The 13,394-nt window shown below is 42.5% G+C and overlaps 3 protein-coding genes across 3 annotated transcripts; 2 read left to right on the top strand and 1 right to left on the bottom strand.

The window, feature by feature from the left end:
• Positions 1-451: 451 nt before the first annotated feature.
• On the bottom strand, positions 452-3,463 carry zc3h10 (zinc finger CCCH-type containing 10; the record flags this gene model as incomplete). Its single annotated transcript, XM_079217759.1, has 2 exons — positions 452-1,333; positions 2,309-3,463. 2 exons carry the CDS (start codon positions 3,461-3,463, stop codon positions 821-823), a joined length of 1,668 nt encoding a protein of 555 aa, XP_079073885.1. The 3' UTR covers positions 452-820.
• A 1,707-nt stretch (positions 3,464-5,170) lies between these two features.
• Positions 5,171-6,695, top strand: LOC306736313 (dnaJ homolog subfamily B member 9). Its single transcript, XM_079217931.1, has 2 exons — positions 5,171-5,465; positions 6,054-6,695. Exons 1-2 carry the CDS (start codon positions 5,228-5,230, stop codon positions 6,356-6,358), a joined length of 543 nt encoding a protein of 180 aa, XP_079074057.1. The 5' UTR covers positions 5,171-5,227; the 3' UTR covers positions 6,359-6,695.
• A 387-nt stretch (positions 6,696-7,082) lies between these two features.
• LOC306737045 (sorting nexin-6) lies at positions 7,083-11,450 on the top strand (the record flags this gene model as incomplete). The annotated part of the gene is made up of 14 exons (XM_079218750.1): positions 7,083-7,088; positions 7,274-7,384; positions 7,525-7,632; positions 8,396-8,456; positions 8,615-8,739; positions 9,480-9,563; positions 9,649-9,723; positions 9,837-9,867; positions 10,018-10,105; positions 10,220-10,259; positions 10,357-10,443; positions 10,586-10,675; positions 10,884-10,949; positions 11,041-11,450. The coding sequence occupies 14 exons, from the start codon at positions 7,083-7,085 to the stop codon at positions 11,176-11,178; spliced, it is 1,110 nt and encodes a 369-aa protein (XP_079074876.1). The 3' UTR covers positions 11,179-11,450.
• Positions 11,451-13,394: the final 1,944 nt, after the last annotated feature.

The following is a 13,394-nucleotide window of genomic DNA, read 5'->3' as shown; positions in this document are numbered from 1 at the left end:
TATTAAAATGAAACCGTCACTGTCTATTAAAACTAAACCGTACCTGTCGGACCATGCAGCATACTTCTCCTTGTCAAGTCGTTAACCCCCCCAGCTCCCCAGGTCAACTCTTTCTGCTGCTCCAGTTTATTTTAAAACCGCAGAGTGGACATTCTCCCCTTGATCCCTTAGAGCCCAGGCCATGATTCGCACGCTACACCGACACAACACAGTCCACTTGTTTAAAGAGTCACACGGATATGAGGCTACTGAAAAGGGAACAGGTATTATATTTAAGTTTACACAAAGTGACTCCACCCAACCAACTTGAGCAATGGGATGTAAACATGAACATTTTACCTGTGAACTGAGTATACAATTAAATGTGAACTGAATAAGGGCAGCTGTAAAATAAAAAAATAAAAGTGACATAACACAGGATTCATTGTTGAGTAGCTGTTATTGTTTTTGAAATGTGCAAAGTACCGGAGTTAATTTACACCAGAGCATCCACAACAATGTCAACACAAACTGCTTCCAAAATGGCCATGTCCCCACAAGGACTGCAAAGCAGTGTTGCATAAATGGTTGCACAAAAACTGTTCACAGGTCAGTCAGTCTGTAGGAAAAATGTCTTTGTAATGTTGCCACAAAACCGACTGAGGGGAGTTTTTATCCTGCCCTCTGGTGGAGAAGTACAAGTGTCTAATACTTCTTGGTTGTCACTATTCCATCATCAGGGAAGTTTACATACACATAACAGAAGGCCATCAATGTTAAAAATCACAGTTCAGGAAGCCACAGTCTAACTCATGGGTACTACAGTCCTGCCCTTAATCAGTTAATGAGGCAGAGTGGTGATTCTCATGCTTTGACTCACAATGGGGTACGACACCATCGAGGTGGTCGCATGACTCATGGTGATGCCGGACATAGGCTGCGTCATGGACACTGCCACCGGTGCCACAGATACAGCCACTGGTGCCATAGATACAGGTACCACCAATCCTTGGGCAATAGTCTGTGCAATGGCGGCGGAGAGGGGGGTGATCTCGGGGTTGAGGTGAGGCAGAGCGGCTGTGGGCGGTGCAGCGATACTGCAGGCCACTGAAGGGGCGCCGGTAGATGCTACCAGGTCGTGCTGGGTGACAGGCCGAGGTTGCAGTCCAGCGCTGCTCAGGGTGGTGTGAGTTTGAGCAATGCTATGATTGTAGGAACTTATTGCACCCAGAGGGGGCACCAGCCTATGCTCAGTGGGTGCAGGGGTGGAAGTCATGGTCATCACCTTGGCCTGGTTTCGGAACTGGGCGTTCTGGTCTAGAAGAACCTCATTTGTGGCAATGAGATTTGAAACCTGAGAAACACACAAGACATGGGTTAGAAAAGGACAGGGCTCAGTGGAAGTCCACTTCCATAAACCGTGGCTTTATGTCTGGCAGAAACAACGTTCTTATAAAATTGTCAACTAACTACCGAGATCACAGCTTTTGCAGTTACTGATTCTCCAAGTCTGTGCAGAATTTTTAAGCATCATTTAATATTCCAGGAGTGTGTATGTCTTATGTCACAGAATGTCTTTTCCTTTAATAAAATGTCTCCAAATGTATTCATAGGGGTATTAGTCGGGTACTTGTTTGGGATAATTAGTGCATTACTATTCTCTTGTGCTGTCATCTTTTATCAAAAACTCTGAAACTACTAATTTAAAGATTGTTTACCTGTAAATACAACTTACAAGATTGACGAATTGTTTCAGCTCTACTACAAACGTCTGTCCCGAATAGCAAGTTTAGTTTATTTCAACCTCAAGATGTTTGCTTGATATGCTGCTCTTCAGATGCTGTGGTAACATTAGATGAGAAGTCTTGTGTTGGATGACAAGGATTTCATTGTTAAAATTAACTCTGAGCAGAAACTTTACTTTGCCTGTGATTTGGCAATGAGATATAATAAAAACTGACGTCCTTGTGACTAAAGTTAAAATTTGACTACGTTGTAAAATAGTTATTTCACGTGACATGATCATGATTCATTCAGTAAGGTAAATTACATTTGACAATATATCTCAATCTGATACAACGGCCTACAAGAAATTATATCTTTGTTGAGCTTATAAAATCAAATTTTCTGTAAAGACTTTGACTTTGTTAACCTACTGTATTGCACTTACATTATGCAGTCAAATGTGTGTTATTTTGCACACCATTGTATCTGGTATTAGTTGGAAAAAAGGAATCATACTGCATAAGAAATATTTTTAGATGACTGAAATACAAGTGTTGTTAATGTAAGATGTTGTTCCAAAAAATGTACCATCTCTCATTCTAACCTGCTTTTTCAACTCCTCAACTCTTCTCCTTAGCAGGGAGTTCTCCTCCTCCAGGAACCTGTACTCCAGAGGGCGTGGCGGCAAGGTGGCTTGAACTCCCAGCTCATAGTGTGCAGCTCCACTCACATCCGCCAGGCGTAGCCCCTCCAACCGCCGCCTCTTCAACTGTAGAGTAGTGTGGTCCATGGAGGCCTCTAGGGAACTTGCATCAAACAGCCCACTTTCAAGTAGAGGGTCATACACTGAGCATGCGCTCCTGTCAAAACGCCGTGGCCCTGCAGAATTTATGGACAGACCAGTGCTCATCCCACCTCCACCTACCCCCCCAACTCCTGTGATACCTGGATCTCTGCAACCGGCCAGGCTGGGGCAACCCATCCCCATCCCCATCATATTACTTCCACCTGCACCTCCCACAAGTCCTTGCATTCCTCCACAGGCACCTGCTCCTCCACCACCTATCCCTCCCCCAGGATTCACCATTCCACTGGTCCCTGGCCCTATAACACCACCCACTCCAACCCTGGAAGGCTCATATTCATAGTCTTTTTGGACATGGCGAAATTTACACTTATTGCCCCTCTGGCACTCTCCCTTCAGAAAGTCTCTGCAGATAGGCACTTCCCCACGGCTGTGGGGAAGATCCATTGGAGAAAGGCCCAGTCCTTCTGCAACTTTCCCTCTTAGTCTGAGGGGTAGCTCTCCTGATTTCTTGTAATAGTCCTCATCCTCTTTAGATCCATGGACAAAGCGGCAGTTGGAGCGCATACACTCCTTGTTCTGGTAGTCATGACAGAAGATAAATTCATTCTTTTGCACCCCCAAGTCTGGCACCTCATTAAAATCTGGGTGTTTAAAGCGGCAGCGCTTTCCTCTCTTGCAGACATTGCGTATGAAGTCCCTGCAGACACCGCCTGGTGCCATTCCTGCACCTTGACCTCCACCTCCGCTGTTCCCGCAGCTGTTGCCGTTTCCGAGCGCCCCTCCTCCGCCCATATTCCCAGACCCAGAGACGTTGCCTCCGAGACTTCCTCCTGAACCACGTCTGCCCTCCAATGTTCCCCCTGCCAAACCAGACCCAGGTCCTCCTTCCTCAACCAGACTACCACCACTCCCACCGCCACCTGACAGGTAGGAGCTGTCCCGGTCAGGCATAGCGCTCGGCCCAGCTCAAGGAGAAAACCGCACTCATGTGTGTGATGGGGGCGGGCATGACCTGCCAAACAGTCACATACAGAGTTAAACAAATCATGAATAGCTTTTTCCTTGGAGTATTGCAATTTTATATTCAAAGATCTGTGAGGCAAAAACATAAACCCAAATTTAGATATAAGCTTTCAAAGTCTGAAATGTTTGGCTAGTTCGCGATGAGCCAGGCCTGTGCAGAATCAATCACCGGCGATCGCTGCACAATGCATGCCGGTTAGATTTGTGTCATACTTGATCTCTTATTGCTCTGACATCATGCATACGTGGGTAACTAAAGCCTGACAAGATAGAGGCCGCCGCAGTATATAGAGCCTGCTCTCCACCGACTGCAAGACCTAGAGCATGATGAGGAAATGCCTGGCTGTTTGGCTCTTGATCACGTTTTATAGAAAATCTTAATTTTTAGTGTAGATGTCATAACTAACTGTAGGCTATTAGTCTCATGTTGTGCAATGAAGGTTCAATCTATTGACGATCATACATTGCGTGGTTGATAAGAACAATGAAGATAGGGATTATAAGGTAAAATATAATAAAAAAATAATAAAGAATAAAAGATAAAAGATACATTTCGATGTATATGTAATTACAAACTAATCCAAACGTGGTCTGCAAACTACAGGTAGCCTGCAAATCGCTTCTAACCAGATTTAACTATTCCACTAACTTCCTGTAAACCTTTGGCGGCTGGTAGAAACTGTCTTAACTGACTTAAACGCAGCTTTTTATTCGTTGCCCCTGTTGCTGACGCCCGATCTCGTCCACTTTCCAGACGAGGTAGGTTACCTCTCCAACTAGCCTTTTAGCACGTGACTAAACCTGGTAAATAATAAGTAACGTCAGCAATGTTGTTGTTGTCAATGGTTTGTTAAAAAAAAAAAAAAGCACTTGTATCATGTGACGTTAGCCTAACTGATTAATTAGCTAAGCCCATTAAACCCATTTTAGACTTAGGTTACACTAGCTAACGAATGGTATCTAGCTAACTAGCTAAATGCTAACGTTGTCTTACCAAATATAAACTAGAAACAGGATCCAGAGAATAGCCGAGGGACTCCCACGCAGAAACGCCCTGCTCTCGTTCACTGAAATCTATACAGCTGCAACATCAACCATGCATGTGTTATGTTTCTTTTGTTTGTATAGCAATTCCTAGATGCCCTGGTCTGTTTACCACATTACTGCACCTTTCACTACCGACAAAGAAGACACTCTTCTTCTCCGTTTCTTCCAGCTGTCTTCCGATTGCTCTTCTTCCCTCTAGTGGCGTTAATGCCGTATTGCACTGAAATATGCTCCGCTTTGTTTTTCTTTACACATGAGAACAACTGTCTTTTTAAAGGTTTCATCGTATGCAGCCCTACTGCAAACCGACGGTGAGCTAAACTGGAAGCCACCGCTGCATACTAACATTTAATAGCATTTTATTTGACACGCTTTCACCGCCACGTGTTGTGCTTAGTTCGGCTGAAATATGCGGATCATCTTGAGTCTCAAAGGTGTCAGCTGAGTTTGAGTTGACTATCCCTGTCCTGTGCCTTGGGCCAAACAGTCAAACAATAGGTGTGCTGAGTGCTGCTACGCTGACGTGTAGACAGCAGTGCAGAAAGCCTTGCAACACATTTGACATGAGTTGTCGAACCGCAACACAGCTGCAGCCGACTTCCAGATAACTTCTTTGTGTAAACAGTTCCTCATCTGTGATCCACCATGGCAGTGCAAGGTGTTTTCCACTGGATGCCAGCCTTTGTGGTCTTGCTGCTCTGCTTAACCGAAGTCCTGCCCGCCGCCTCAGAGTCGGACAGAAGTTACTACGAGACTCTCAATGTTGAGCGATCAGCAGCTGGCAGCCACATAAAGAAGGCTTTCCGCAAACTGGCCATAAAATACCACCCAGATAAGAACAAGAGCGCCGGTGCAGAGAAGACTTTCAGAGAGATTGTTGAAGGTAAAACATGCCTACAACATGCTGGACCCTTTTTTATAATGTAATCTATATTGTATATGTAATTTAAACAAGTGCAATTAATTGTACCCTATTCAACACATATGGTTTCTTTATTCTCTTGATAGGTTGGCTTTATAAACACAGTCAGTTGGTAGTCACAGCTAATACTGATTCAGTCTAAATCAATACCCCTGCGATAAATTACATTATTAAATTTAATCTAACTTCTATGAAGGTTCAGTTTTTATGGTTATTATGGAGGCTGTAGTTTGTGGTGCTGTTGAGCTGTTTTTATGCATTATACAGCGAGGAGTTTCTAATATGTGTTATTCCCTTATTGGCTTAAATGGGGAGAAAAATTAGAAAACCTTTATATACAGTAAATGCAATACAATTTAAACAGCACCACAAGCAAGTTGAATCAACCCCCCTCTAAAACAGTTTCACCAACAAAAACATTATAACTTCCATGGAGTTATTGCAAGACTGTTTTATCAGACTCTATTACTTTTAGCCAGGTGTACCAGATTAACTTTTCGTTGCGCAGTCTCAACTAAAGACAAAGTAATAGCCCTGTTTCCTCCTCAGCCTACACGGTGCTCTCCAACAAGGAGAAGAGGAGGCAGTATGACTCTGTGGGCCACGAGGCTTTCCTAAAAGACGAGGACTTTGTTCACCCTGAGGATGAATATGAGACAAGCTTCCCCTTTGGTTTTGAAGACTTCTTCCATGACTTCGATGATAGTCCATTTATGGAGGAGGAGTCATTCTACCACTGGACCTCTCCTCAGAATGGGTGGGATGAGGATGAGGAATTTCAACATGACAATATAGAAGAGCCTGGCTTCAGCTTTTATTATGGGGATGACGAAGAAGAAGGCCCCTACTTCTAGATGTTTAGCATCTTTGACCCTGTATCCTGTGTGTCTGTTTAAGTGTATTGACTTCATATTGAATTGTTATCACACTATCTGTATCCTGTATTCAGTGTGTGGAGATCTTTCATGTGTTGCACCTGGCACCTGGCTCTTAACTGCTTATTTGTTGTGTGCGTGTGATCGCGCTGAGCTATGTTTTTTATCAATTCTATGCTTTTAGTAATTTAGTTGTATTCTCTTTTTTTGAGTCTGTGTTTATATTAGATTATTGCAGAGTTTTATTTAATTTCTTTGTAAAGCACATTGGTCAACGTTGGTTGTTTTGGAATTTGCTCTATTAATAAACTTGACGAAGGAAGCTGTGTGTGTTCTGCCTCTTTTATGAGACAACTTCAGGATTGGGTTCAGGTTGACCAATTGGACTGCTAGGCCACTTTTCCTGTGTGGGTGTGTCGAAGGTCCTCAGTTACTGACTAACACACAATTTACTCATCTTTTCCCCCCGTGTCAGCGCTTTAGATTTGGCACTGTTTTACTACATTTCTCACAGGACCATTGTGCACTTTGACCCAGAGGATATCCTGTGCCTCCTCAGCAGTTGGAGCGTAAGCGCACTAAAGCGAACACAAGACAAAAGATCGTTACAGCTTTATGCACTTTTATCGAGTTAAACAGAGATTTAAGCATTCTACAAAGCAGATAAAAGACATACTGGAGTCATTCACTTACAGGCTTAACAATGATGGTAAGTATGCCTGAAAATTTTCTTTTTGACCGCCTCTGGGTGTCATGTGACTTTTTCTCTATGCACATTCAGATTTTCAGCATGGGCTGTAAGTGAAGTTTTTAATTCCCTTTAACTTTGGCTTGCATACTAATGTAAATTTACTTCCAGCTGTTGATACAATTGCTTGTCACATTTAATCACAGGAAGAGGTAAAGGAAGAGATCTCTACTCTGAGTGTCCATGTTCCAAACATCAAGGTTACAGAGGTGTTGAAAGACGGGGACACACTTACCTTCCTAATTGTATCTCAAAAGGTGAGATGATTCATTCATTCGTTATTTGCTGCAAGCTAACATTATATCTAAATTAATGCAGAAAACCAGTTCATTTGTTTGAATTATGGTATGGCCAAAACCGACTGCCCTGATGAGATGTTGTCTCTCGCCCATGCCAGCTGTCTGGGACAGGGGAGTACCATGTGGACCGGACCTATGAGGATTTTGAATGGCTGCAACAGCACCTGTTCTCTCAGGAGGATGAGCCTGGGATACAGGGAGTCATAGTCAGTGCTTCATTTCATCTGCACACAGTCCTGTATTTCACGTGTAATCGTATTCACACCTTTCTGACAATAACAAGACGATTAGTACTGGAATATCTATATGTGGAGTCAGCGAAGATACAAAGAAACATCTGAATTCTGTTGAAAACGTCCTTTTGGAAGTGTGCATGCTGCTTTATGTTATCTCTTTTTCTAATTGCATAACAGACTTTTTTAGTACATACAATGATGTGTTCTTGTAACACAGTGCTTTTGTAGCAGACAAATCTCAAATCAAAATGTTTTGGTCATACAGTGACTTAGACACATGGTTAGAAAAGGTGCGGTCAGTTAATTTATGGGAAGTAATTAGCTTCTTATAAAATGCTCCCTTTCATTGTTAACGCCCTACTTTCCTTTGTAACCAAGAAGATAATTTTAGAGCTGCCATTTTGCCACTTGGCACAGTACTGTAAGCCGAAGCTTTGTGGTCTGTTTGGATGCTTTAAAGAAAAGAAATGCAACAGTATCCTGTCATGAAGTATTTTTGTAGACTACTTCCTAGTATGGCCGTGTGTGCAGTGTTTGTCATGTATTATATATGTGAGATTATGCTGCGTCTGATCCAGGGCATATAATCCAAGCACTGCACATTTCAAAAAACATTAACCTTATTTATATTCCTCTCCCATGCCAGGCACCTAAAAAGTTTAGTTTTTTTGGAAAAAAATAAACAATAGAATAAATATAAAGTAATACAATTCTACTCTGTTTTTCTTCCAAGTTTCCTTCTCTTCCTGCAAAGGCTCAGGTCAATGCATCTGCCAAGGTTATGAAGCAGCTTGGTGAGTTCATCTGACACCACTTCCATAATAAAAGAAAATTAGATTTGAGTGTAAAATTAACCAAATGTATTCTCCATTTCAGTGTCCATTCTGTTGCATCGTGTTGAGTGTGGTATGAAGTGCTGATGATGATACAAATGTTGATGGTTATCCTGCAGGGTTCCTTGCTTTAGGAGAGTGGCTGCCATACTGTAAAGCACTGGAAATCTTCCTCCAGCAGATTGCGGCACACAGCATACTCAGCAAAAATAAAGCTGTGGAGATCTTCCTGACTAGCTCAGACGTAAGTGGACACAAATAAACAAGCAGTTTTTATACATTAGTTTTTTGACGATAGTATTAACAAAAGGGGGCAGCGTGATACTTTTTTTCCCGAAAGAGGCAAATAATAAATCGTTGAACTTTCACGGGCATTGTTTCAGAAGAAAAAATATTGTGTCCTTCTGCCTGAAGTTTTGTACCAGAACTAATGATTCATTCAGAATGATCTTCCTGACACTTCTGGAGGAGCCTTGTGTATAAGGGCCTGTGATTAATGTGCACTTTAAAGAAGGCAGAGCCCTCGTGGGATGCAGCTACAGTGGAACTTTTGTCTGTCGATAAAAAAATGGAAGAAGAACACATTAAACAAGCTGGTGAAATGTCACAAAATGAGTGCATTGAAATTCTCAAAAGGGACCAAGTACAAATTCTCAACCTGCTCAGCGGGCCTGCAAACAGCATCAAGAGGGTGAAAGAAGATCTCACTGGATGCTTCAATCAAAGAAACGCAATCCAATTGTTTCCATTTTTTTGTTTGTTTTTGAGGTATATTATATTCCTGTTGTCGGACTGTAGCCTTTAACAATATAAGATAGATATGCTTTTAATGCCTCCATAGGGAAAATGTTGTAAACCTAGTCCTGCAGTCCATACAACAGCACATAGCTTCAACACTAACGTATGACTACTTTTGGGAAGATTTCATATACTGTACATACTGTGCTGGAAAAATGTTAAGCTTATTTGTGTCCTTGTGTCTAGCCTCCAGGCAGACAGAGAGTAAAGAAAAACATTTTCAACCGGCTGAGTCAAGCTGTGGAAGAACGGAGGAAAGAAGGCCATAAGGTACACAACTGGGACTCGTGGAAACAGAATTGACAGCCTCTACACCTGCATGTCAGGTTTTATACCCTACTGTCTGTGTCTGCAGGATGTGGATGAGTTCTTTCAAACGGAACGCCATCATAACCTCGTTCTTACCGGCTGTGCCAAGACTGCAGCCGAGGTGAGCCAGTTTGTATTTGTGTACGTGTGTTTTGTCCTCCTCCCTGTTTTCTCCTCTCACACAACCACACACATTGTCCTGTGTGATTTTTGCACTTTTGTTTTTTTCTGCAGAAATTCCTAGATGTGGTGCAATCCGAGCAAAGTAAGAACACTTCATTTAAAGTTTTGAGTTATAGGATTTATTGGTGTTTTGTTTCAATAGTTAAAATCTATGGGAGGATTTGTTGTGTATGCAAATTATCTTTGTCCCAAGCCTGATGTTGGTGTTTGCTTCATGTGCCTTTGTTTGCAGAAATAGCAGTGGCCTATGGGCACTTCTCAGCTTCTCTGCATCTCTGCGTGGAAACAGGGGAGGATCCCGACAAACAGGCTTTCTCTAAGTGAGACAGTAATGTTATTGACCACGAGCCAATATCACATGTTCTTATGAATGCGCACAAGCAAGTTACAATACATGGGCATGATAAAGAAACAGCACTGTCTTCTTATTACAGGACTTGTGTGAAATTATCAGAAGTCTTTGATTCTATGAAGGTAAGTTGTTTGAGCTTTTTAACGAGGATATATTTACAGAGCAATGCACCATTGCTTTGGCAAATACACTGCACATAATGTGCTTGTGTGTGGGCAGAAAAATATGACAAGTGTTGCTGAGAACAACATGAACACTCTTGGGCTTGGCCTGGACCTGGAGTCACGCTGCCAGGAGGCAGAAAAGGTGTGTCTTATTGTTCTAAAGTCATTATATTAGTCATTGTATGTGTATGTTGTCTCTCGGCCTTATATTAAAGTGTGAAATGCCACATGGAAATCTCTGACTATTATCCCTGTGTGTAATAAGATTATTATGTCCAATACAGGAGATGCTCTTCAGGAGAACCTGCAAACTAGTGGAGGTAGAGACTGCCAGAAGGAATGCAGAGAAGGCCAAACCTTTAAAGAAGGCTGCTGTGAGTGCCGGTACTTGAGTATCACCAGAACGTACTGAGAGATCAGACGTGCAGACTTTCTTGTGGCCAGCAGGTGTCAGTGTTGCTCTGCTGAGTTTATTCAGTCGTAGCCATAGACCTGGAAATCTGCTGAGAAGACGTTCATTTCAGGTTTAATCTGTGTGAATTATATAATGAGGATTAACATCATGCTCCCCTTAATCATCAGATGGAGGAGGCAAAGAAAGCGGTGGAGACAGAGTTTCATCACATTAGTGGAGTGGCTAAGCAGGAGGTAAAACACCACATTCAAAACTGGATTCTCCGTTTCCACATGGTGCATTGTGTGCCTTTTTGTTGACACTCACATACTGTGTTTCTCCCAGGTTGCTCGGTTCCAGGCTGCACGTGTGGAGATGCTGCAGCAGGCTCTGGTTCAGTGGTGTGAAAAGCAGCTTCTTACAGCCAAAGAAAGTGCTGACCAGTTTACCCAGCACCTGCACGCCTTCAGGGGGATGGCCTAGTGAACCCGCTCTTAATGAAGCATCCTCAATATGTCTAAACATTGCATGGGATAACCCAAACATGTCCTTCATGCTGTTGTGCTGGTGCTTCAGTGGATCCATTACATGCAGTGAAAACAATAAGTAAATGTGATTGAAAAAGAAAGAGAAACCTTATTGATCATCAAACCAGCCTATAATTTGTACACTCACTCGTTCTCCCTCACGCTCTTCAATCCCACTCCACAAATAAAGCCCCTGTAGAAATTATGCTTTTGATTTTTTTAGCAGTGGACTAGTCGGGTGAGGCCATTGTGTGTGTGTGTGTGTGTGTGTGTGTGTGTGTGTGTGTGTGTGTGTGTGTGTGTGTGTGTGTGTGTGTGGTATATGTATTTGTTCTATTCTCTGCTCATACATTTGTGCTGAGAGTGTATTGTGCGGCTCTCCAGCCACCACATCAGCTGGGGTCACACAAAATAAAGTGTGATGAATCGATTCCCAAAGTACCTTCTTGCCTTTGTGTGTGTGTGTCTTACTCCTGGATCATTAATCAGTTGGTCTGACTGCCCCGGCAAGGACGTGGCAACAAGGACACTCTGTGCCAGCTTTTGGAAACTATTCTGGCTTTGTAAATACCTGATTTCTCTTACAATCGCTGTATTTCCCGTATGAAACCTCGAGTGAGGTCTGGCACTAAACTAAATAGAATAAAACTTTAGCTAAAATAATTCTGCACATAAGCACAACGCCACCCCCCTCTTCTGTGGACTGGAGGTCCGTCTCTCAGCACTGCTGTGCGCCTCAGCTCATCTGTTCTGGCCCATAATGTCTCCGCTGGGTGAAGGAGGAGGAGTGAATCCCATTTGAGGGAATGAGTCAGAGAGAGATAGATGACTGGTCTCATAAGAAGAGAGGGTGGAGTGGAGGTTCGGCTTATTTGACGATGAAGGACGAGATAAGGGCAATCATGCCCATCTAAACAGGATTAATGAATGGAACAATTTGGTATAAACTCAAAATTAACAGCTGCCTGCTCTGAGCATTGGGTGGCACATGTTGTCCTCCCTTTGGGGCATGTTTCATGGTCTTGTAACCTGATATCATTTCTACACCTATATCCTCCAAAATCAAAACTACTGCTAGTCCTCAGCCTGGCATAGAATTATACAAAGCTGCCAAATAATAAATACATGTACGTCATCTTGTCTATGTGGTCTGGGTCCTAGAAAAGTACACACGTATGGAGTTCAAACAGCTCTGTGCTTCATGTTTACAATGACAATGCAAACATGCTGGTGTTATAGCAGGTATATTATTTACCATGTTGAACATCTTAGCCTCAATTCATTATCATTTTTGACTTGAAAGCCCTGTATTTGTAAATGTGTGAAAATATAAAAAGCAATAGCAATAGTCCTAAAGCATGCATGCTAACACTGTGGGCTTAAGTTAACTGTTAAAAATGAAAGACAGCTGTTGAAGGAACCTGCTTTGTTCTCGTGCAAGTTGAACCACAGCAGTATGAGCTTTTTACAACTGAATCCTGTGCATATCTCCTAATTCTAAAGCAAAGATTTTTATACCTCATTTTATCTCATTTAAGTAGCAACAAAGAGACGTGCACTCTCCTTGTAGTGCACACATTTATTGATAATGAATCCAGCAATTTCACCATTTAGGTTTCACACTCCCTTTTTGTGGTTTATTGGTTTTAATGAGGCGCAGTAAAAGTTAAATGTAAGATGTTTATGGACCGTTTTTATGATTCTGTGGTTTATAATTTTCATGTGAATGCTTCTATATCTACCTGAGAGAAGCACTGTGGATACAAAACTGTGAGGTTTGTGGGATGATGAACGAATGGAAATCTATACATTTTTTAGTTTATATACTGTAACATTATTCTCTCTGTTATTATCTGAAGCTGTGATGCTTCCATCCCTGCTGCTTGGAACAGCACTATACCAAATTAATTTCACAACAGGAAAGCAACATGTCTGGTACTTTCATTTATGGACGGCAGCAGTTAAATATCACACCTGGTGAGTGCGCACACACACACACACACACACACACACACACACACACACACACACACACACACACACACACACTAATAAGAGCCCCTCTCAACTACTGAGAGCATGACCCAGATCACGGGTGCAGAGATCATGCCAACGCTCTGTGTCTGTGAGTGTGTGTGTGTGTGTGTGTGCGTGTGTGTGTGTGTGTGTGTG

Source organism: Taurulus bubalis, assembly GCF_910589615.1.
Source record: "Taurulus bubalis genome assembly, chromosome: 5".
Classification (NCBI taxonomy): Eukaryota; Metazoa; Chordata; class Actinopteri; order Perciformes; family Cottidae; genus Taurulus; species Taurulus bubalis.
This window is presented reverse-complemented; position numbering and strand designations above follow the sequence as displayed.

Excerpts from the sequence above, each read along its gene's own strand:
- LOC306736313 (XM_079217931.1), top strand. The coding sequence starts at position 5,228 with ATGGCAGTGCAAGGTGTTTTCCACTGGATGCCAGCCTTTGTGGTCTTG. Across the intron at positions 5,466-6,053 it reads TTTCAGAGAGATTGTTGAAG|CCTACACGGTGCTCTCCAAC; the intron begins GTAAAACATGCC and ends TTTCCTCCTCAG.